This window comes from Manacus vitellinus, unplaced genomic scaffold, assembly GCF_001715985.3.
Source record: "Manacus vitellinus isolate BGI_N305 unplaced genomic scaffold, ASM171598v3 scaffold_82_pilon, whole genome shotgun sequence".
NCBI lineage: Eukaryota > Metazoa > Chordata > Aves > Passeriformes > Pipridae > Manacus > Manacus vitellinus.
In genome coordinates, this window is record NW_021940828.1 from 940,456 (window position 1) to 965,979 (window position 25,524).

Consider the following 25,524-nt stretch of genomic DNA (forward strand, 5'->3'; position numbering starts at 1 on the left):
TGCCAGGGTGTGACATCACAGCATCCCCTCTTCCAGTTGACGGGGCGATTGGATGCCATCCTTCCTAAGGCCAAAAGGCATCAATGTTCCCTGAGGGAAAGCTCAGTGATTTCCAGGTTTGTGATTTCCTTTAGCTCTAGAAGGGACAGGGCAGCTGGAATTTCTTCCCAATATCCCATCTAACCCTGCCCTCCGGCAGTGGGAAACCATTCCCCCTTGTCCTGTCTCTCCAAGATCTTGTCCAAAGTCCTGCTCCAGCTCTCTTGGAGCCCCTTTAGGCACTGGAAGGGGCTCTCAGGTCTCTCTGGAGCCTGAAGGCAGTTCCTGATTGTATCTGGGACTGACCTCACAGGGTGTGGCAATAGTGGATTGGGTGAGCTGGGTGCTGTAGCCCTTTCTGGATCTTGAACCATCTTTGAAGCCCCTGGATGCTGGTCCTGCATCAGCTTCCACCTTCAACTGTGAGAAATGCTGAAGTCTTAATTAACTTTATCTCCACTTAGACTGTGCCTGGGGCACTTACTTGTATATACTTAAACAGGACCATGTTGCCCCACCGCTGGAAGTGTCCAAGGCCAGGTTGGACGGGGTTTGAAGCAACCTGGGATAGTGGAAGGTGTCCCTGCCCATTGCAGGGGGTGGGACTTGGTGATTTTTAAGGTCCCTTCCAACCCAAACCATTCTGTGTTTGCAGAAGAAAGGGGAAGCTCTGTCACAGGGCAAATTTCAAATGGTGCCAAGTTGAAAGTTTCATATCAGAGATGTTGAGGCAGCCACTCCCTTCTTCCCTGTGGGCAAGGATGGCTCACAGGGCTAAATCCAGCTTAAAAAATTAATCCATGAGGCTGAATTAGCATCTCACCTTTACTGATCACATCCCTCACAGTCTTTGTCTCTTCAGCAGCAGCTGCAAGGGGTCCAGGCCAAAACTCTACCCCACAGTAACTCCAGAAATAAATTTGTGGTGGCAAAATGTTTTGGTGTGGGCCAATTTTAGCATCAGTGGACCCATCTATGCTGATTTCTACACCAACACATCATTTCCATAAGGACAAGACTTAAAAAAACCCTCAACCAGATTCAGACTTGAGCATATCTGTATTAAGGACAGAATGTTAGTTTTCCCAAAGACTTTCCAGCTTGTTTCAAGACAATAACATGGAGTAGGAAGGGAGGGAGGGGAATTTTATAAAGCCCCCAAATGATTCAGAAATGTTTTGCCTCGGAGCAAATCCGGAGTTATCCCACTGAAATCTCAACTAACAATGCACAGGATGAAAGTAATACTTTATTTTCCTCTCCTCTTTGCTTTTCTGTCACCTCATGCCAAGGAAATTAGACAGAAGTGTTGGTTACCTTGGCAGTGAGCACTGGAACAACTACATGGCATGACACATTAAGGACAGGATCAGTTACCACAGCAACTCGAAATCCCCAGTGGGACGTGGGCACATTTTGGGGCATCTCCAGAAGAGCCTAACATGCCAGAGATAGCTCCTGTGAGCTTTCCCCAGGACTAAAAGGACTGTTTTCCTCTGGATTTTGAGACTGGAACGAACTCAACATCAGCTGAGGAGCAAGGGAAGACGGGGAGTTAATTTTTCTGGCACATATTTACTGTCCATCTTTGGATAAAGCAGGAAGGGCTTCAGCAATGGATTTAAAGCCCAAACTGACTCTCTGGTTCCCATTTTCAGTCCCTCCAAGTTTGGAGCTCCACCTGGTCTGCTGGGTAGGTACAGGAGATGTTCAGGAGCTGGTTTGGGCCTTTCTGAGCTTAAAATATGAGTTGGAAACATCAAACCAAGATGTGGAGAGGAGTGCCCTGGAGAGCTCAGCAGGAGGAAATGCTGTGGATTTGTGCCTCTGGCCCTCAAAAATGAACTTTAGAGCCCAGAATGGATGGATCAAGGTGGGCTCCTACAAGCTTTACCTAAGAAAGCACACCTGCAAGAGGACAAACCATTGGCACATGTTCTTCAAACTCAGTGATCACGACAGCCTCCAAAATAGGGAACACATGAGAGGCTCAAACTCACGCTTCCCACTGGGAAGCATTACAAGCAGCAATTTGGGACAAACCAATTCCCAACCCTCCTAAAGAAGCTGTTTGTCCCAGGATATTCCACAGCATGGAATGATAGAATAGCCCGAGTTGGAACGGACCCCCAAGGATCATCAAGTCCAACTCCTGGCCCTGCACAGGACAGGCCCGACAATCCCCACTGTGTGCCTGAGAGTTGTCCAAGCGCTCCTTGAACTCTGAACCCACAGGATCCCATATCCATTTTCTCCCCAGTATCCCATCTAACCCTGCCCTCTGGCAGTGGGAAGCCATTCCCCCTTGTCCTGTCCCTCCATGCTCTAGTTAATATGCACAATAATACAGATTTCAAAGTCCTGGTGTTTAATTAGCAAACCGCAGCCTTTTATAATACTTGATTTTTTTTTTTTTAAATCTACCCAGATATACTTGGAACACACCACAGACAACATTTTTCTTTTCTTTTTCTGTAATTTATTGCAGTGCAGGAAACAAAACTGATTTCTTTTTGTTTTGGAACTGTCAAGAAGCAGCAACACATTACAATTTGTACTTCCTCTTACTAAAATTATTTCAGAAAACAGGCACTAGAGGTGATCCTAGAAAGCAGAGTTGTGGGACAATTACTTATCAGCTCATCATTCCCAAAGACACCAAATTACAGGGTGGTGATAGTTAAAGAGCCCAACCATGTCTCCAGAAGTCAAAGCTCTCAAAACACCCACAAATTCCTCAATCCGAGGAAATCAACATTTCTGAAGGCATGAGCTGTGCCAAAGCAGTTATGGATGCAACCACCTCCTAATTCCTCCTTTTAACAGCACTTGGAGCCAAACTTGGAGAAGTTTGAATCTCTTTCCACCTCTCCATATTCCAAGGAAACCCTGTGAACTCCCCAGAGCAAGAAGCAATTTCTGCCTCTAATTTGGTTTTTAATGTCGATGAATGAGAAGCTGCTCCAATCACGGGAAACCTCCTCAACAGATCCCCAAATCTTTATGCGTTGATGGTGTGGATGCTGTGGAGCATCTATCAGGGTCAACGGGCTTTTCCCAAACTCCCTAAAACAAAATTTTTGCCTCTAATTTGGTTTTTAATGCCGATGAATGCGAAGCGGCTCCGATCATGGAAAACCTCCCCGACAGATTCCCAAATCTTTATGCACTGATGGTGTGGCTGCACTGGAGCATCTACCAGGGTTGACGGTCTTTTCCCAAACTCCCTAAAACAAAATTTTTGCCTTTAATTTGGTTTTTAATGCCGATGAATGCGAAGTGGCTCCGATCATGGAAAACCTCCCCAACAGATTCCCAAATCTTTACGCACTGGCTGCACTGGAGCATCTACCAGGGTTGATGGTCTTTTCCCAAACTCCCTAAGCCAAAGTGGAGGTGGTGGAGTAAGCAGAGGCTATTTCTTGACGCCGACGGGGCAGGAAATCCCCGTCCCCCCGAGGCCGCAGTATCCGCCGGGATTCTTGCTGAGGTACTGCTGGTGATAATCCTCGGCGTAATAAAACTCGGGAGCCTCCCGGATTTCCGTGGTGATGGGACCGAAGCCTCCCTCCGTCAATGCCTGTCAGGAAAGACGATGGAAAGCCATTAGTGGTTTGCTGGCTGCTCTGCTGATGAAATGACATCAGGTTTCCTCCCAGAAGGAGCCACAGGCAGCTCTGGATCCCATTTGCAGCACATCCCTGAAAGCCCTTTATCCCTGCTCTCCTGTTGTTTTGCTCAGAGACATTGCAGGCTCCAAAGCACGCACTGGGGAGGCCCCATCCCCTCTTAATGGCTCATTTGGTTAATTTGCTGTGGCCACACATTTATTCTCTTTATTAACCCTGCCAGGGTCTTTCAACAGGAGTGGAAAACAAATGTGAGAGCACACCCTGACCCATCCTGGCCGTGCCTTGCAGTGCCCAAAAAACCTCACCTGGCAGGTGCCTCAGCTTCAAAATGTGTAATCCACCCCTATGTCCTCATGCCAAGAAGAATTTCTGGGTGAAATTTTAACCCCACTGGGAAATAAGAGCATTGAGGATTTTTTCACAGAGTTGTTGCATCCCCGTTCTTCAAAAAGACCAGTTCCATCCTGCCCAGAAAGGCAGTGTTAAGGCAAATTGTGGCTCATTTCAGAAAGATTTGCCAACACATGGACCAGGAGCAATAATCACTTTGCAGGAAAAGAAGACAGAATGTGGGTGGGGATTTTAAATTTAACTTCAATTTCTTTCTGATCTCTCCTAACTGAGTTTGGAACTCCTGAGAGGTTTCTGACAGAGGGAATTTCTTTTTAAGACGGATTGTTGTGGTATTTTCCCTACTGCATTGTCCTTTTCTAAGGAAAAAGGTAAACACCAACTTTTTGGAGCCAATTCTCATCTCAGTGGGGACATAACTTGTGCTCACTGAAGTCAACACAAACCTAATAAGCACTTTAATTAGTGTCAGGCTCCTGTTGAAAATTATATTTTTAAAGTCCTGGATGCAGATAGAACTGATTGCAATCAGCCAGATTGACAGTAAGATCAACTATACGCAAGAAGGGTCAGCATTTAGGATTACCAGGAAAATATGTGTTATCTCATCATACTAATAAATAAACCAAATATAGGGAAATCATCACATGGAATCACAAAACAGAGTTGGTTATAAATCATCAAGTCCAACTTCTTTCATCATAATAGAATGAATGACAATGCTTTGATCCCAACAAACATTTGTTATGAGAGATCTTTGGAGATGGGGATCTTCCAGTCTCCTAAAGGAGACCACTCCAATATTTGCCACCCAGTTAGACAGTTTTTCCTAAAGCCTAGCCCAGTTAAACCCACTACTTTAATTTAAACCCACTGTTTTGGTTGTACTCATCATGGATGTGGAAAGGAAATAATTCCCTTCCTCTTTACAATGATCTTCTACATGTAATGGAAAGATGACATGTAATGGAAATAATGGAAATAATGCCAGCTGGCACTTAAATAACAGGACCAAAAAGTCCCAAATTTGGGACCAAAAAGTCTTCCAATTTCCTACAAGTTTTTCTAGATCCTGCCTCAACACAGCTAAGCTCTGACCACACTCTGACTGCAGCTCCTAGACTTTGTAGAGCATTAGTCTGATTTATTCCCATCATTTCACTGCCTGGAGGATAAATTTTGCTGTATTCAGTTTTCAAAATCTGTGACTGACCTGTCTGGAGAGCCCCTGAGTTCCCAACCCCACATCTAAATTCTCAGCCCATCTTAGGATGACTTTGACGAGTTAATTAATTGTGTTTGAACACTGGGGAGGAGGGGGGGGGGGTAACAAGCCCAATTTCACAGGAATCTGCGCTTATTTCCCCATGTAAAATCACCAAACAGTGTTTTTCATCTCTGGGATACACTTTGTCCCAAGGGAATCAGGTTATTTACCCGTCAGACACGTCAGTGAGGAAGATAAAAAACATGAAGGTTCGTATCACAACACGTCGGCAACGAAGAACTCGAAAGAGGTGTCAACACAACTGCTTTTCTAAAGCACTGTTTCACTTACTTTCCAACCTTCCCAGCAAAGAAAAACACTTTTGAAATTATCTTCACTCCAGAAAGATGGCACAAAATCTGTCATCATGGGCATTAGTCATTCCTTGCTGCTGCAAATCCATGCAAAATTGGTTCTCCCCCTTAACTGAGTCATGAGGACGCTGCTGGAGGGGGAGAGATTTTTTCCACTGTGCAAAACAGTATTTGTTACACATTTTTCACCTGGGACTTTTCCATCATTGGCCTCATTTTGTCAGTTAGGGAGCCCATTCCGTTCGACAACGTACCACAAGGGGGCATGAACAGCATTTCTCCCTTTCAGAATCGCCAACACTCTGTTCAAACACCCAATAAAGCAGAAGCCCAAGACGACTCATTATAGTGCACTTTGGTCATTAGCAAAAGATCCCAGCCCTGTTGTCAGAAGCAGTGGGAACCCCAAGCTCCTACACTCTGCCAAACACCTGGAATGTTTGGATTTTAAAGGGGAAAACACTTTCCTTTTCCTCACTGTGTCGACTGAAGATAAAAACATCACTGGGAAAGGCGGAGAAGTTCACGACGTGCTGGCTCTGGCAGGTGTAAATCAGCCCACCCTGGATTGATATCCTGCCACTGAGGCAGGATTTTATAATTATAAATATAATGTGATGATAATCCTGTTCTAAAAGAATTTTTAGTCTTCACTGTCTCAAAATTCCTGAGCCATCGGACAGGACCTCCCATTACCATGCTGCAATTAACCCTTGTACTTGGTGCAAGAAATTTTTAAGGAGCTATTGGATCATTTCCCTCCCCAGTATTCCCCTTCAATTCAAGGAGAATTCATCCATTCAGAGGATTTTTGCAGGTTTTGTCATAGGGGAGATCATACAATCACATTTATGTTGGAAAAGCCCTCTAAGATCATTGACTCAAACTGTTAAGCCAGCACTGCCAAGTGCTACAAGATCACAGTGATCCTTTAATTTGTTATAATCCACCCCAAAAGCCCTGTCAGGTTCTGACAGTGAGGGGCCAGACAAACCAGAATCCAAAGATCACCCAGCTGCCGAGGGGACATGGCCAGTTTGGGGCACTGGGAGAGGTGCTGGAGCAGGAACACTTTTAAAATCATACAATCATTAAGGTTGGAAAAGACCTCCAAGCTCATTAACATGTCAAAGCCAGTGCTGAGAACTTCAGCACAACTAGTTTTTCAAACAATCTGTACTTTCATCATGTAAAAGATGTGTTTGATGATTTTCTTAATTTATTATAGACTATGAAAGTTTATTTCCTGTTGTTTGCTTTAAACTTCTTGCCTGACCATTGGATGACCAGAGGATATCATCACCGTCCTCTGCCAAAAAGATAGAGTCATACACTGGTTTGGGTTGGAAGGGACCTTAAAAGCATCTCATTCCACCCCCTGCCATGGGCAGGGACACCTTCCACTAGCCCAGGTTGCTCCAAGCCCATCCAACCTGGCCTTGGACACTTCCAGGGATGGGGCAGTCACAGCTTCTCTGGGCAACCTGTGCCACGGCCTCACCACCCTCACCTTAGAATTTTTTCTTAATATCCCACCTAACCCTGCCCTCTGCCAGTGTGAAGCCATTTCCCCTTGTCCTGTAACTCCAGGCCCTTGTAAAAAGTTTCTCTCCATCTTTCTTGTCGACTCCCTTCAGGTACTGGAAGGCCACAATTAAGTCACTCCAAATCCTTTTCTTCTCCAGGCTGAACAATCCCAGTTCTCTCAACCTTTCCTCACAGGAGAGGGGCTCCATCCCTCTGATCATCTTAGTGGCCTCCTCATGTAATTCCTTATTCAGTCTCTTAATTTTACAGCTTAATCCTGCTCATTCTTGTCTTCAGCCAGATCCACAGGCTTGGTCTACCCATCCCATAACCCAGCTCAGCCTCCTCACCCTTTTCTGCATCCCTTCCACTTCCACTTCACCGCTGCTTTCACTGGGATGACTGGAACTACACTCTGCTCAAGAGCAGCACCACGGATTTGTTCAGTGCTGTACTCATATTTTCCTTTTTATTCTCCCTCTCTTTCCCAGTAATTCTTAGCATTCCACTTGCCTTCCTGACCTCTGCTGAGCACGGAGCAGATGTTTTCCAAGAACCATCTGCAGTGACGCCATCACCTCCTTCGCGGGCTAATTTAAACCCTGTCATTGTGCCTGCACTTGACTTTTATCCACATGGAATTTCAGCAGCTATTTGATTGCCCAGACATGTGATATTATCAGATTCTTTTCCAGCTTTTTTTGTAGGCATGTCTAGTTTGCCTTACTTGGAATAACTCTGTACCATCAGCAGGTTTTGGTGCGTCACTATTGTCTGTCTCCCCTTTTTCAGCCCTTTTATGAGGATGTTGAACTGCACAAGTTCCCAAGACAGCTTAATCTCCCTTCACTGCAAAAACTGCACAGTTACTTGTACCTTTTATTTCCTATTTATAGCTAATCCTTGTAAAGTGCCTTGAGAATTTGGAATGAGCTATGCCAAGAAAGCACAATTCCCTTGTAACTCCAAATACTTGAAGCCACCGATGCTTTGATATGCTGTGCTGAAAATTCCAGGAAATTTAGAGAAGGGTTGAACCCTCTTATAAATTTGACAGAAAAGCTTTAAAATTGGGTTTGCTAAATGAAACCATTTAATTTTCTGAGCAGAGGCATTAGTAAAGCAGCAGAGTATTAATTGGCTTCGAGCATTTTGTGGCTTTTAATAAAAGTGGCATCATCCTGTGTTTGATTCAATACAGACTTTCAAAACAAGTTTACAGCAACATGCATTCTATCTCATGTCCCAGGAAGTTATACAAATCTGCTGTATTTCTAAAATCTCCTCTAAAATCACTGCTGTTGAAAACACTACAGAGCATCTTGACAATGTGACAGCTTCTGCTTCTGTATCCTCACTCATCCCTGATGTCAAACTCTAAGGCACATCTCACTGTGCTGAGGGTCTATAGAAAATCTGTAGGGCCTTTATTATAAAGGCTACTGAAAATTTTATACCATCAGCAATACCAAAATTCAGCTCTACTTCCAAAATCACTAAGCATTAAAGGAGCTGCACTGTTTCAGCAGAAGACTTGCAGGAATTTGTTACATGAACTTGATCCTCTGTAGGATGTGTACATCCTGGATACATGATTACTGTGATATTTTTAACTGGAAAACAACTTAACTGACTTTGCCAGGTTTGTGGATTTGTTGCTGGCAGATTTGGGAGCAAAAATTTAGCTCACTTGATCTGGAGGAACTAACTTGGGTCCACAGGGAACAACATAATGAGTACCATAAGGCCCTAATAATGTGCAATTAAAAACGTTTTATTTTCTCCCTCATTTATGTCCTCCTTCTCCTCATTCTCCTTGTCCTTTTTGGAGAGCCCACTCTGCTCTATCGCATCTCAAGGATATATTATTTTAAATTGTTTCCTTTGTGCTCCCTTCGGTTGGCTGGAGCACCTCAGTTTGTCATGCTGGGCCCAGTCTTCTCCACGTCGCTTACTGATGTTGGTTTTTCCAAATTATTTGATGCCAACAACCTCTACAAGCCCTGGGATGCGCTGAAATCCTGTTTCTCTGGAAAAATCTGCATTTGTACCCACGTAGGTGACCTCCTTTTGGATCCTGCCAAGGAAAATGTGGGAGCAGGGGCTGGCAAGTGAAGTCCAACCCCAGCTACCAATCCTGGGCAGTGGCAAGGACTGGGACCAGATATCCAAATTCTCTTGTTTCCAGAAACCTCCTCACAGTGGACTCCAAGATATTGATATATTTGATAGGTGCTGCAAGAACTGATCAGCTAATGCTCTGCACAGGGCTTTGGAGTGCTACATAATTAGCTAATGCTCACACAGGCCTTTGGAGTGCTTTAGAATTTCTAAGTATTATTAATATCCTTGCAGGGAAGCTGTCTAGGCTCAGAACCCACTTTGCAGCGTGCCTCTGGCAAATCTGGGAATGGTGGAATTATGTGGGTATTCATTCCTCATCCTTCATAGATTAGGTATATGGAGCTAAGAGCAGAAATGGCAAAACTCCTCAACTCCACAGCTTTCCTTGGTCTTTGCTGGGATAGAAAACAAGCTGCACCTGATGACATAGTCACACAGCACGATCTGAAGGCACAAAGATCATGGAATCATGGAATGGTTTGGGTGGGAAGGAACATAAAGCTCATTTTCTTCCACCCCCTGCCATCAGCAGGGACATCTTCCACTACTCCATGTTTTTCCAAGCCCCGTCCAACCTGGCCTGGAACACTTCCAGGGATCCAGGGGCAGCGACAGCTTCTCTGGGCAACCTATGCCAGGGCCTCACCACCCTCACAGCCAGGAATTGCTTCCCAGGATCCCATCTAACCCTGTCTCTGTCAGTTTGAAGCCATTCCTCCCTGTCCTGTCCCTCCATCCCTTGTCCCAAATCCCTCTCCAGCTCTCCTGGAGCCCCTTTAGGCTCTGGAAGGGGCTCTCAGGTCTCCCTGGAGCCTTCTCTGCTCCAGGTGAACCCCCCCAGCTCTCCCAGCCTGGCTCCAGAGCAGAGGGGCTCCAGCCCTCAGAGCATCTCCGTAGCCTCCTCTGGACTCGCTCCAGCTGCTCCACATCCTTCTGCTGTTGTTCCCCAGAGCTGGAAGAAGCTCTGCAGGTGGGGTCTCACCTGAGCAGAGTAGAGAGGGAGAATCTCCCTCCTCCTGCTGCCCACGCTGTGGGGATGTAGCCCAGGATACATCCTACAGGGACTATCCATTACCTGGCCAAAGAGGAGAGATGCTGTTACATGAACCTGCTGGAATTGTTCATGTGGAATTGTCCATAGGAATGTATTCTTCCAGTGCAGCACAGAGAAAATACAGATATGAAGGAAACACAATAGAAAAAGAGGGTGTCTCAGTTGAAGAATCCTGATTCTCATCCATAAAACTCCAAAACTGACTTTGTCAGAGCTTTTTCCTATTGACAAAACCCTCCCACACAACAGAACACATTATAGGAGTCAAGTGAACTGAACCTGGCTGGAGACACAGCCCAGGAGTCTTGGGGGAAAGCTGTGAATGTATTTATAGTCTATTCCCTCAGTCTGAAAATCTGCTCTCTCTGAAACGCTTTTCCCTTAAACACTTAGCTCAGAGCAGCCTGTTTGGTCACTCCCTCCTGCCAGAGGGGAAAGGATTGCTGGGCTTGGATCTACATCAGTCCTGCCAAGGTAAATCACAGTTGGCTGATAGCCTGGTATTAACATATCTGGGCCCCAAGTGGTTGTGCTCAGAGGGTCTAGGAATGGTCAGGAGAGCAGTTAGTCTGATATTTCCTACTATTCCCCATCTGAGTTTGCTTCCCCATTGCCCACAACAATCAGCTGTGCCAGCTGAAACGGCACAATTATCCAGACAGGCTTGGTTGTACCTTCTAGCAATGGGGAAAGATGAGCTTTGAATTTGGTCTAAATTGTATTAAAAGGGACTGACAGCAGAATAAAATCTATTTTTTCCTGTTGGATACTGCTCCTGTGAACATGCATAGGAAGGAAGTTATATCCTGCTCTCCATCATACCCATCTAATTCTGGATTCAAAGCTTTTGCTCCAGACACTGCCTGGTATAACAGGATCAGATTGACCCACAGTCTTTACAAGCTTGACCTTCAGCATCCAGTTTCCTGAACACCCATCCTGCCTTCTCCAGAGGGAAGAGACATGAAAGTGGGGAATGGCACCGGGGGGCATTTAGGAGGGATAGGAAGATAACATTAGCAAAGATAAAAGACATCTTGCTCAACCAGCATCTGGGAACTAATTAGGTGTTGAAGGAGCCATTGAGAGAGATGGAAATTCTGTTTGTCTGGCCAATTTTAACGCAGCCAAACAGCCTTTTACTGCATATCCTGCATGGATAATTTATGATGGCTAAGAAAAGACGTGCCCCATTCTGACTCCCAGTGATCTAAAGCTAAAATCTATTCCGTGGTTGGAGACAGTAGAGTCTCCTCCACTAATCACCCATCCATTACTCTCAGATTCCTGAAATAAAAATGGCCAGGGCCAAACTGAGCTGGGGCCACTGCAAACGACCCACTTATGGAGCAGGTTAGTGCAGAACCTTCCACGTTGCTGAAGACCACAAATGGTATCTCCAGGTGGGGCAGCCTGAGGAGCTGACTCATGTCCAAAAGTAATGTAAGATCAGGCAACTCCAGGCTGCCTGTGGGCACAATAAAACACTCCATGAATAAATGCCATGTTGACAAGACTTTACCACCTCCATTAGCTCAGTTATGTCTGTTCCACACTAGTAGCAGGGTGCAGACCTCCCTGTGCAAAGGTGCTCCCCTGGGTATGAACCACTGGCAATAAATGGAAGGCACTCCAATTATTTTTCATTCAAGGGAGCTGCAATGTAGAAGTGAAAATGTTCATTTCACACAGTGAAGGCAGAGGGCTCAGTTCAGCTCTGCCATCATGTTGTTTTTCTCACTGGAGTCAACACTGGATTTATATCAAGTATTTCTTCCATGATATATAAGCATGACAGTTTCTCAGGAAAATATATGAATTTTTCAGAGAAACAATTTATCTTTTCCTAAACCCATCCTGAAAAATCCAGAAATTACTTCTGTTCTGATTGGAGAGAAAAACTACTAAGCACAAATATTTACTTCCAAAAATCACTATACTGGAATATCCTGAAATATCCTTGTTATGGAAATTGTTGGGCAACCTGTCACCTCTGCCACTTATTTTGCCTCTAATAACAAGCTCTGCCTTTCTGTTCAGCCTCCCATGACCATTAGTTTGTAAAGCTAAAGCATTTCATCCCCAAAAAAGCTGGGAAATCATTTGTACTATGCTGTCCATACTCTGGAGAGGTCAACAACTCACCTTGAACACCCACCACTGGACTCACCTACTAAACTACTGCTGCTGTCACCATTATTTTCACTCTGGGATGGATCCAGCACGAGATTGATCTGAACACCATGACTTGTTCCATGTCAAATGAAACATAGAATTAAGGTCTTTCCCAGTGACTGTAAAGCAGGGTGAACATCTCAGTGCTGGATCTCAAGGATCAGCACAGCTAAAGCTCTGTGAAACTTTCAACTAAAATTCCCTCTCCGCTTTGAAATGGAAACCAAACTCTTGTGCCCCCAAATGTGTTGGCAGACAGCTGCTGCATTTCCAGCCTGGCTCTTTCTGACCTTCCTGTCCAGCTGATTTCAGTGGAATATTTGCTGGATTTCTCATCCATGTAACAGATCACACACAGGTGGAACACTTTAAAGCAATTTGGATATTTCAGGATGACAAATTGTTTCTGTTACGGAATACATGTATAATTACTACTAAAATTATATCTGAAACGGCTACCAGGCAATACAATTTTAGCCCATACCAAGGACTGAAAAGTCAAGAGAAAATGAACAGAGCACGTTATAATCAGGAGATAAGTAGTTTTCCAGCTCCTATAAATAGAAAAGGCTGGAAGAACGCATCTGACAAGCAGAAGAAAGTGTGAGGAGGGTAAAATTCCACAGTGTTTTGGCTTTGGACTTCAGAAGGTAGTGAGTATGAGATAGTGTGAAATACAAAGAAGCCTTTGTTGTTTACATCTGAAGTTTAAAAGTGGCACAGTGTGAATAAACAAAGGATGTTCCATGAAACTGCAGCAGGGATTTTGAGCTCCACAAACGACACGTAAACAGAGACATCGCCTCTGTGCTTTAAAAAGGGAAGGAGGGAAACTTTAAAGCCTCCCAGAAAATCTCATTTGCCCACATCTTTAGGTTTTTGATAGGCTTTTAAGTGGTAGAAAAAACACACAGGCTTAATAAGCCCAAGATCTGGATCATTTAGCATTTGCTTTCAGGTTGGTTAAGCTTCTTAGGAACGATAACGGTGCACATGCCTTGGAAAACCTGAATTAGCTGTTTGTTATCTTTTCTGGGAAAATAAGTTTTGCTCTCAAGTGTTGGGATAATATCAAGTAATTTATTTTTTGGCAGACAATAAAACATACTGCCACGGTAATTCCTGATTATTTTACAGGAGCGTGCATTAAGATAATTGATAAGGACGGAATCTAAAGATACACAGATTTAATTAGATATTCAGGGTGATATTTCATGTTGAGCAGTTATGTAGCACTGAATGAGAGTCACAGAATCATGGAATGGCCTGGGTTGGCAGGGACCTTAAAGATATCCAGTTCTAAACCCCCACCACAGGCAGGGACACCTTCCAGTATCCCAGGTTGTTCCAAGCCCCATCCAACCTGGCCTTGGACACTTCCAGGGATGGGACAGCCACAGTTTCTCTGGACAACCTGTGCCAGGGCCTCCCCACCCTCACAGCCAAGAATTTCTTCCCAATATCCCATCTATCTCTGCCCTCTGGCAGTGGGAAGCCATTCCCTGTGTCCTGTCCCTCCAGGTTACTGTAAAAAGTTTCTCTCCATCTTTCTTGTCGGCTCCCTTCACTCCTACTGGAAGGCTGCAATTGAGTCACTCCAAATCCTTCTCTTCTCCAGACTGAACAATCCCAATTTTCTCAACCTTTCTTCACAGGAAAGGTGCTCCACCCCTCCAATCAGCTTGGTGGCTTCAAATGGTATCAATACATATCTTTCAATGCAAAGATCCCTCCTATTTCACAAATCTTTAATAAAACTTGATATTAATTCAAAATATTCTCACCTATTCCCATGGAACAGACAGAGGGTAACTTTTGATAAAACAAAAAGTAAAATGGTTATTGGTTTGAATTTGCTGTGTGTGAGCCAACAGATGCAAACACCTTTTGAATAAGCATGTTCAATCCTGAGAATTTCCACTGGGATCAGTTTGGTTTGGCTTTTTGGATGCTGAAATCAACTGATCTGAGCATAGAAGGCAGGGTAATGCTCTCGGTCACACACTTTGCTTTTACTGCAGTGAATCCCAAGGATGCAAGGAGCTCCAGGAACCAGAGACATGCTCAGGAGGCTGGCAGGTCTGATAAAACACTGATGGGGACCCCCATCCCACTGGAATGATGCCAAAAGGATGGAAGATGCCTCTCCAGGATGTCACAAATGTCACTGTGATATTTGTGCATCAGAATTAAAGCCCAGCAGTCAGTCCAGGCACCAAAACAACCAGAACTGATACAGCACGAAAGGGAAAAAGGCACAGCTGGGGTCACACAGAGGCTACTAAATCCAGAGGCACTCACTGCATCACCTTGCTAGGGACACATCCCAACAAACATTCCTCTGGAATCAGCTCCACAGAAGTTATCTGTGAAGATAAAACTGCTGGAGAGTTAAGCACAGCAAAATAACACACAATTAATCCAGTTTCTCCAATCCCTATCCATCTACAGACTCTTCCACTAAACCAGGTTGCTCCAAGCCCCATCCAGCCTGGCCTGGAACACTTCCAGGGATGGGGCAGCCACAGCTGTCAGGGTCTCACTACCCTCTGAGTAAAGAATTGCTTCCCAATATCCCATCTATCCCTGCCCTCTGGCAGTGAGAAGCCATTCTCCTTTCTCCTGTCCCTCCATCCCTTGTCCAAAGTCCCTCTCCAGCTCCCTTGGAGCCCCTTCAGGCACTCTAAAGTTTCCCTGGAGCCTTCTCTTCTCCAGGTGAAACCCCCCAGTTCTCCCAGCCTGGCAATGATTTAACACAATCCCCTTTCTTCTACAATTCAGAAAATTGGTTCAGTGCAGCAAAACTATTTTACCAGAGCAGGAGAAAAAAAAAAAAACAAACACTTGGATGGAACATCAGCTGCAAAACCAGCTCAGTTTGGCAGCCACTAAAAATGCTGCAAGTACAGCAACAAGGGTGAAAATAAAAATCCTTTACAAGAAAACAGGGAAAATCCTTCAGCTTCAGCTCCTTGACACACCATCCCTGAACGAGCATCTTCTGTGTAGCTACTGCTTCTGAGCACACAGAGAGCAACTGTGGGTCCAGGGGACCTAGAACCCAAAATCACAGAATTACAGAGTGGTTTGGGTTGGAAGGGACCTTAAAGATCATCTAGTTGCCACCCCACAAGCTACTTTTTAACTCCACATACCTTTGATCAGCAACAGATTTCTTCCACAAGCTCTTTTCACCAGCTACAGTGATTTTTTATTAGAGGTGCACCTTAGGCTTGGAGAAAAATACCACTAAAGGAAACCTCCAGAGCTTCTTTAGCTTATCCACCCTCTCCAAGCTCTGCCTACTCCTTCCTGGAAGAGTTTAGACACAAACAACTCCCATAGATGTGATTAGCAACCCTCACCACAAGCACACCCCACAGGAGAGGGGATTTGAATGAGATTGACTTGCAACAAGTTAATTTGTCGGTAAGCTCAGAAAACACAAGACCATTTTGGACTTCAGGGTCAAATTCCACCCATTGTATAAAGCTCCCACCACCAATGAAATGGATTTATGTGCCTGGAAAGGAGATTTGAATCTGGCCATTAGTAAAACAAAACACTGAGCTGATTGAGGCTGGATGGGAAGCAAAGAAAATGCAGGGAATGCACTTTACATTTCAGAGAGAACCTGGCATTTGCAGCACATCATCTTCCTGCCAGCTACAGAACAGCAGTGACTTGGCAGAGCTTCCATGGCCAGATGTCACCCTCATCTGGCTCTCTTGGCTCAGGCTGCTCCTTTGAAATGAACAGCAAAGCAGGGCCAGGATGGCTCTGCCTGGTGCTTCTTGCACAAGGAACAGAAGCAGGAAAGGTCTTCTGGGCAAACCTGGCATTGCTTTGCAGCATTTTCAGCCCTCAGCAGGCAAAATCTGGGAGGTGGAAGAAGAGTCAAGAATAAAAAGGGACAGAAGAATTTGTTTGACAGCTGTCTCTCTTCAGGTGATGGATACAGCACAAATCATCTCCCCGAGTACTTTCCCGTGGCAGCTTTGAGCATGTTTTGGCCCTCAAAGTCCTGGGTGCATCTCCCAGTGATAAAACACTGTTATATTTCTTTCTTCAAAGGCATTGCTGAGTCTCTACTCCCCCGCAGATTTTCACCTGGTTGTTTTATTTGAGGCTCAAGAGATCCTTGAAATGAGATGATCCTTAAGATCCCTTCCAGCCCCATTCTATGATTCTATGATTTGTTTCCTGCATTTTGACTATATTACCATAAACAAAGGGAAAGAGAAAAACATCAGGGTTTTTCCCCACCTAAAACCTGCCTGATTTCTAGTTAATTGCTATTTAAGCTATTGGAGATGTATGATAAATATGGAGGTACACAGCCTACATAATCCTCCTAAAATACAGTGCTTTAGATACAGCAGAAGGGCTGAACTAACAGCCAAATTTGTGGGGTTTTGATGTGGCAGCAAAGTCCCAAACGCCTTTAGACCCAGGAAACAAAAGAGAGAAGCACAGCCCATCCTGGTTAAGCCTCCCCACGTGACTGACCTTGTATCAGAAGGAGAATTACTTCTTAAACCGAGAGCCTGAGAGCACGTGTGTGTTTGTATACACACCACTATGTGTGATAAGGAGGCTGCTCCGTGGCAAAACCTGCCAACAATCCCGTTTTTTTTCGTTGCCATCTGCTCAGAAGAGAGCAAGCACCTGTTAGGAGCAGCTGCTTGAATGCAGAACGTAGGTAAGAGAGAAAAATCAGTTGCGTTTTGGAGTTGGCCTGCTGCAGGTAGCACATGGCTCTCGCCGCCGAGGGTGCCAAGTGGTCCTTTTTTAAGTTTGGCCTAATTAAGAGCGTCAGGAAACCTCAAAAACTGTTCAGTTAGGTGCTTACAGGGAGCAGAGAGAAATTATGGGGCTCCCCAATGCACTGCTCCCCAAAACACCTCCCCAGTCTCCACGGGGGTCTCTGCCCTCTCCCCTCTGTTTTCCTTGCTCTGAAGCCAGTGGAGCATTTGGAGCTCGGTGTGTGGCTCGGTGCCTCTCTTGGCAGGGCAGGGCTGCACCAGGACATGTTGCTCCCAGGAATCACAGCGTTCCCAGCAGCCCTCGACTCCTTCCTTTGGACAACAACTGCTTCCCTGTCGCTGCCCCTTTGAGTCCATCTCCGTGTGGGCCCTTTGAGGGATTTACAGGAGGGAAGAGGGGACTCGGTCCAAGCGCTTGCTGTGATCAAGGCCGTGGGCACCAGCAGATGCCAACCCTGCCAGGCTGTCCTTTCTCCAGGGGAAGCAATGGGGGTTCCACCAGCAAGAGAACTTGGAGTGGGCAGGAAAAACACATTAAAGGATTTCCCATACTCGTCCAAGTGTTATATCTGAGATCATAAGTCAGCGTGGCCTCTCCCACCACGGATGGTCTCAAATCTGCTGCCCTTAACACACACTTATGGCATCTGTGCTCCTATTGAGGGAATAAGGTCATTCAGTTCATTCTTTTCCAACCTCCCATGGATTGTTCCTAATTTTTCCTCAGCAAGCAAAGCTTTGTGTTCCATGGCTGAGCTAGTCCTGCAGAGTCTGTGTGACGTGGTCACTCACCTGATAAAAAAAACCAGCACCTGCCCATCCCAGGGTGTGTGACAAGGCTTTTGGTCCTAAAAATCAGCCATCCTGCAGGGGATTTTCCTGTTCCCCTTTCCCACATAGCCCTACATCTAAGAATCATGTGGGGAGGTACAGTAAGGAGCTCCTGTCTCCATCAGCAACAGAAGGTCAGTGGATGGGCTTCCCTTGAACAGGGAATATTTGTGATAGGCACAAACACAAACGTCTTCCCATTTTTCTCTTTCCCTCTTTTCCCTGCTTCCTCATTTCTTTGTCCTCCACTTCTTGTCTTCCCAGTCCCTTCTGATTTGCCCTGTGTCACTATCCTGTGCTGTGAGGACAATAAATATTTGGCTCCTCTAACCTTTTTATAAATAGCATCCCCGACTCATTTGACCCCAGAGATTGACATTTTCTTAAATGGCAGGCCAGAACTGGTCCAAGTGTCACAGCCTGTGAAAATACAGAGGCTTATTCACACAGGCACTGCCTTGAGAAACAAGAGATATTCCCAAAGTGGTTTTGAGGCTCCAACCTCTGTGATCTGCATTACAGTTCAGCTGGATCAAATGCTGAGGAAAAAAAAACCAACCCAACCCTGATTTGTGGATGGGAAAACACTCATTCAGATCCAGCCTGGGCTATGGAAATAAGAGAAGTATGAGAGGTTGAGAGAGAAATCACATTTCTCCCGCTTGTAAAGGAGTAAATTTGCTCTCGATGCAATGAAAAACACATAAAATCACACAAAGCCATCCCACAGAGTCACTTCTCCCTGCAAAGCTGCACTTGAAATCGTGTGGTTTAGCACAAATACCGTCGGTCAAGCAGGAATTTTTTTCCCTAATGCAGATTTCCTACTGTAAGTACATCTGTGAGCATATAGATCCTGCCTCCTGGGACAGGCCTAATGGGCTCTGCATTCACTCTGCCTCATTTCTTTGGAAAGCACTGGCTCTGCAGTGGGAGGATTGAATAGGGGCTTTCACTGATGGATGTTTTTTTCCTTCTGAATTTAAATGTACAAACAGAGATCGTGGGTTATTATTGCTGAGAGAAACAACAGAAAACACAAGAGCCATAGACTGGGGAGTCAGTGACACAGAAACACTCAAGGACAGGAGGAGCTAATTAATGTTACCCTCTAAATCAGCCATGTATTTCCTTAAGTGCCCCTGTCCCCAGTAGCCAAAGGGCAGTGAGACAGGAGCACATGGAGAGGGCAACTCAGGCTGTCCCAGCTCCTTTCGGCCAACAAAGCCCATTTGGTGGTGAGAAACCTCCTCCTGCTTTATATCCTGTGATTCACAGATGGATTTGGGCTCTTGGAGAGGAGACAGGGATGTTGAACAGCTCAGTGCTGACTTAGCACGTGGAAGAAAAGAGGAGGAAGCTGGTGTTGAGCTCAGTGTTACAGATCATGAGAGCAGAAATCCAAGGTGTCCGTGCCTTGGAGCATGAGGGTATCCCACCAGGAAAGCTTTTCCACGGGCACAGCTAAAGAAACACAGGTTAAATCCATCCTTGAGAGCAGCACAGGTGCCAGTGAAGCTCTACTACAAAGCAAATCCCCAAAATATTAAAATATGAATATTTTTCCCATTTTTACCACTCGGACTCAGATGAAGAACCCTCACGTCGGGAAGACCTCAGTTTCTAAAACAATCTGGTGAAAAGTCCAAACTCTCCTGCCTTCTCAAAAAAAAATAAAAAATTTCCAGTGACTGAAAGAGAAAAAAAGGAGAGGAAAAAAAAAAAAAAAAACCAAAAACCAAAAGGCTTGTTCATGCTGTTACAGTTTAGGAACTGCTGGCATCCCTGTCTCTGAGAGGAAGGGAGAGGAGAGCTGACTGCTCAGCAGCTGAGAACGTGTGTTCTGGAAGCAGCTCCCGGAGCAGATGGTGCAATGATTACTGCCAGTAAATGTTAGAGCCCTCTTTTCCTTCTTCTTTTTTTTTCCCTCTTTTTTTTTTTTAAAAAAAAAAAGAACAAAAAACTTGAATTCTGAACAACAGGGGGAAAATAATTACAAAGAGCACATGAAAGCAGCTTGATTTCCTCTCTTTTCCTTCCCTCCAAGTGTGTGTGTGTCTTGTTCCTTGCTAATACCTGACGCTGCAGAAGTGGATGTTCCCTGGGCTTTGCTGGGATGTGAAAATCCACCACCAAGCACTTTGTTCTGAGGAGTTTAACAGGGCTGTTGTGCTCCAAGCTGAGTGTTCACTGGGAAATAAGGAGCTGTGGGATCATGTGCTGTGTGTAGGACATTAAAAATGAGATCCAGGGAAAAGGAGGAGGGCTGCAGCTGCATTTTTTGTAAGGTGTATTTATTGTAAGGTGTCCCTGCCCATGGCAGGGGGTTGGACTAGATGGTTTTTAAGGTCCCTTTCAACCCAAACCATTCTGGGACATGATGATTCTATGATTGTAGCCCACAGTTCAGCCTTTAAATAGTCACCCTGCTGGCTTCTGGTGTGGTAAATAGTACTTTGGCCAAGCAGTGGGAATTATTTTAGGGCTATGAGTCTCCCCCTCATCACAGGTGGGTCTGACTCCCCTGGGGACCCCCTCTTCTGCCAGCCCCTCACCCAGCTCTGTGGCTACAGATCCAGGTACATCCCACCAGTCTCCTGGCCCCATCTCCCCTTCTGATGTGTCTGAGCAGCCCTAAAACATTTCTACCCCCATCAGCTCCCTTGTTCCTCTCTCTCTGTCCCACCCTTCTTTCTTTCCACCCTTAAAATTTGATTTTTTTTGATTTTTGCCTTCCAGCAGGGCAGCTTGTCCCTCCTCATCTCACTGGGTGTAATTGCTTTAAAACCCCTGAGGAGCTCGACTCCCAAATTTTTAAAGAGCAAACATCAGCCTGGATGGAAAGGAGCATCCCTGTCTCTCGAGTTTCCCTGGAAAACAGGCTGCAGCCCCAGGCCAGGTGCAGTCAGAGCAGCACCACACAAACCCTGCAGCATCTCTTGAAGGCTCCAGCTTTCAAATGCTGTGACATCTCTCCCAAATGTGTGTTGGTTTCTGGTTAGTTTTGGTTTGTTTTTGTTTTTTTTTTTAATGTCTGTAAATTAAGAAAAGCCAGGGAAATTTCCACAGGGAGAACAAAAAAAAAGCAGGATGTGCGCAAAAAGACGCCTCCTTCCTGAAATTCAGATCCCTGCTCTGCAGCGGGGAGGGACCAGAGCTCCTCGTAGATAAGCTGGGAGAAATATTTTAGTTTGGAAAACATGTTTTTCTCCAGCTTCCTGCTCCCAACAATTTTGGCTGGGACTTTAAAAATATCAGTCTGAGGAGGCAGAAAACTGGCAGGGAAAATTTCACCCCTCAAATTAATGTTTGCTGAAGTATCAATCAACTGAGGGAAAGACTTCTGAGAGGAACTGTCAGACATCCCTAAAACAGGGAGCATCCAGCTCCACCAGCAACACTGAGATGCCAAAATGTGTCCCAGTGATTCCAGGTCAAAGCAAACTAAATTTGCAATGAGAAGATTGAGATTTTTCTGTGACCATGGTCAACATCCGCTGAATTATCAACTTATTATTACTATTATTAGCCATGAAACACTGTTCTTTGAAAGCCAGGAGTGATTTTTCAAGGTGAAACCTAACAGCAGTTTAAGAATAAGATTTTTAATTTCAGTTATAATAATTTGGAGGCTTTGCAGGGGTATTTTCAAGCACAATCACAGCTCTCATCCCTTGACAGTTTCCAGGGAAGAAAAGAGAGGAGTAATTGAAATGTTGCATCTTCATTGAAAGACTCCACCACTTACCAAACAAAACTGAAATGAAGGGTGCCAAGAAAGTCAGCAGTGGACCATCACATGATCCCCCTCCTTGAGATGCAGCACTTGTATCAAGGACACAAACCATCAATAATGACAACAGCACTGTTTGTCTTTGCAATTTGCGGGTATTCAGAGCCCACTACTCAAAACCTTAAATAGTGAGAACATAAATGGAGTTGGACAGAGCCTGGTCCTTGTACCCTATCCGAGTTTCTGAGTTCAAAGGCTGAACATTTGAGCTGTGCAATAATGGATAGTATTGCCAAGTATTGTGATGAAAGGAAATACTCTTTTGCACGAAAATACTCTCTTTCCACAGAGCAGGAACTCAGTTTTCTCTTCCTTCTGTGCTGTCTCGGTTTGATTTGAAGGAAAACACTTGTGGCACTTGTGGCATAGCTCTTCATACTGAATTCCTACTGAGCAGGGCAGGTTTGGCAGGGTTTGCTTTTAATGTATTGTTTCAACTACCTGAGGACATTAGATTTAAGACTGACAAAAATAGATGACATGGGAACACTTTGGATGCCCGTCTGACACACCTGAGCTTTTCTTGGCTGAGGGATGAAATAACAATCAATAACAACTGTGGAACTGTGCAAGGGATTCATTTGGGTTATGATGCATTTCAAGGTGATTTCCGCGTTTATCGGGAGCTGAATCAGCTCAGAATATTTTTGTTATCCTCTCCAGGTTGGACGTGGTTTTGAGCAGCCTGGTCTAGAGGAACCATGGCAAGGGGTTGGAACTAGATGGCCTTTAAGGTCTCTTCCAACCCAAACCATCCTGTGACTCTATTTCAAAGCACATTTGCTCAAAGCCCCCTTTTCCTGCCCATTAAAAGTGTTTGTCTCCAGCTACTGAAGGTTTTTATTCTCTTCCCCGAGCATGGCCTGGCAAAAGGCAAATACCCCACAGCTCTTTCTTTGTAGGGTTTATGAAGTGATCTCGTGCTCATCAAGAACAAGGCCAAACTGTGCTCCAAGAGCTCTCTACAACCCCAGAGGTGTGCTATTGCTTTTATGATTCCCTCAGGTGCCATGTAAAGTTAATGTGCCTGCTATGACTGTCCTTACATCTGCCAGTTCCATGGGATTAGAAAGCAAGGCTTATAGACCTTATGGAAAGTACAACCAAAAAAGTTGCTGCCAAATCCTTTGTGGGAAAAATTAATTTGTGATCCTCCAAAGTCAACACCAGAATTTTTGAGGCTGAAGATGAGAGGTTGTGGCGGGTCCCTTCCCTGCCTGTCCTCCTATTTCCTTGGTAAAAGAGATGTTACAACATCTGTACTTACAGAAGGGATGTTTCACAGCTCAGCTGTGTGAGATGAGGGCACTGCTCGACCTCCTGAGTGACTTGGCATTGCCTGACCCAGTTGGGAGTCTCAGAAGATGGAACCAAGAAGACCATAAACCTTTTTGCAGGAAAAAGTGGTTAGGCCTTGGCACAGGTTGCCCAGAGAAGCTCTGGATACCCCATCCCTGGAAGTGTTCCAGGCCAGGTTGGGTGGGGCTTGGAGTAACCTGGACTAGTGGAAGGTGTCCCTGCTCATGGCAGGGTGTGGAATGAGATGATCCTTAAGATCCCTTCCAACCCAAACCATTCTGGGATTCTGGGATTTTCATGCCAGCCTTCCACTCCCCTTCCCTAGTTAGGATCCCATCCCTCACCAGAATGGATAATCCTGTCACTTCTGCTTCGACAACTCCCGAGCAGCAGCTCCTAGGAACTTTAATAAGTTTTTTTTTAACCTTCAGCAGAGCTTTGCTCTTCACCTTTATCCAGTTTGTACCTCTGAAATGCTTTGAGAACCTGAGGCAAAAAAATACAATGCGAAGCTCAGACTTAATCCCACGTTGGCCTGTTGTTATCTGGCCTCTTAATGAGAGTAATTTATAGAATTCCACTAACATAAATGCATTCCAACCATCCCTGCCACCCCCCCCCCCCAAAAAAAAAAAAGGAATCAATTGAGGGAAAATGGTCCATGACAGGAAAGCAGGAGAGATCAATTAAATATTTAAAGTGTTACTGTAAATGAAGAAGACGCCGAGGCCGGGTCAGTAATGAGCTTCCCCCTAAGCCACTGGGAACTCACATTAATGCTGCACTTGACTCCTGCAGGTCCCTCCCAGAGCCAGTAAAACTCCCACAAGTTGCCAAGAAGACACATCCTACAAAGGGGTGTGTTGGGCTCTGTGTGTATCCCTGTGTGCAGGGTGAAAAACTGAGATTTAACTGCTTCTGCAGCACAATAAAATAGGAGGAAACAACAATCAAAAATTTCATTTGGATCTGGGATTGATTTCTAGCAACGAGATAATCAAGTTCCCATAGAATATTCCGATTCTTCTAACAAAATTTCACTAAAGAATAAATTAATTAAATAGGTTGAGACTCTTTAGTGTTGACAAAGAAGAGATGCTGGAATTACTCACAGAATCATAGAAAGGTTTAGGGGGAAGGGACTTTCGAGATCATCCAGTTCTAACTCCCCCACCATGGAAATTAAAACTCGTTTCACCATTTTTTTCCAAAGGAATTAATTCTATTCCATGTGTAAACTGTGCCCTGCTCCGAGTATAGTCCAGTTACAGAGGGAAAGACACATTGAGTTCAAAAATTCCACTTTGTTGCAGGTGACAAATGTGATGGTCTTGGCTGCTGGGACATTTAAGCTCCATTCAAGGGAGGCAGACCCTGACTCCCAAAATATTCAGCTAACATAAGCCAACATAAACATATGGAACATAAAGAATTGTTTGGGTTGGAAGGGTCCTTAAAGTTCATCCCACTCCAACCCCTTGCCATGGGCAGGGACACCTTCCACTAGCCCAGGTTGCTCCAAGCCCTGTCCAATCTGGCCTTGGACACATCCAGGGATGGGGTAACCACAGTTTCTCTGGGCAACCTGTGCCAGGCCCTCACCATCCTCCCAGTCAGGAATTCTTTCCCAATCTCCCATCTCTCCCTGCTTTCTGGCAGTGGGAAGCCATTCCTCTCCAGCTCTCCTGGAGCCCCTTTAGGCACTGGAAGGGGCTCTAAGTTGGAGCCTTCTCTTCTCCAGGTGAACAATCCAGATCTCTCAGACATCCTACTGTCCCAAAACAGCATCAGCTACATTTCCAGTTTTCCTGCTGGGTATTTTCCCCATCTTTTCTGATGTCACTCAGCCTTGTTTTTCACTCCAAATACCTTCAGTTACATTCTCTTGCCTAAACCAGATCACTGTGAGCTCCACTGAATGCATCTTTCTACACAGAATAAATGTCAAATCTATTGTTAACTCCTGTGATTACAGACATCCAGCAAATTTCCTGCAGAATTTCTAGTATTCCATGTAGACCTCTTTACCTTAGTTCTCTTCCAAGAATGTCACAAGGGGCAGTGTCAGGAGCTTTCTTGCACAAAAAACCATGACACCAACTACTTGTCTTCCACCCAGAAGCTTTTTTATCCTCACACAGGAGGAAATTAGGTTTTTTCGATGTCCCTTGCTCTTGAAAAGTCCATGTTCACTGTACTTAACTCACTTCTGAGTCACTGTAAGGGCTCTGATTATTTGTGCCAGTGTATTTCTGGGAATTCGAGTGGATCTGACACTGTTAGGTCCTCCTGTCCCATTAAGACAGGCACCAAATCTTCCTTTTTTCCAGTCCTCCACTACCTCAGCCATCT

General features: G+C 45.0%; 1 protein-coding gene and 1 long non-coding RNA gene across 4 annotated transcripts in view; one reads left to right on the forward strand and one right to left on the reverse strand.

Moving 5' to 3' along the window:
• The first annotated feature begins 59 nt into the window (after positions 1–59).
• Positions 60–16,535, forward strand: LOC108641848. Of its 2 annotated transcripts, none has more exons than XR_001922320.1 (3): positions 60–116; positions 10,702–10,782; positions 16,432–16,535. It is a non-coding gene; the product is annotated as an uncharacterized LOC108641848 (long non-coding RNA). The 2 variants fall into 2 exon arrangements; XR_001922319.1 differs by lacking the exon at positions 16,432–16,535 and adding an exon at positions 16,111–16,233.
• Positions 2,488–25,524, reverse strand: part of MSRA (methionine sulfoxide reductase A) — a 232,527-nt gene continuing 209,490 nt past the window's right edge. For both annotated transcript variants that reach the window (XM_018085547.2, XM_008929058.3), the window contains exon 6: positions 2,488–3,619. In XM_018085547.2, the coding sequence (XP_017941036.1) occupies positions 3,455–3,619 (165 nt within the window). In that variant the 3' untranslated portion in view covers positions 2,488–3,454. The remainder of the gene's footprint in view (positions 3,620–25,524) is intronic.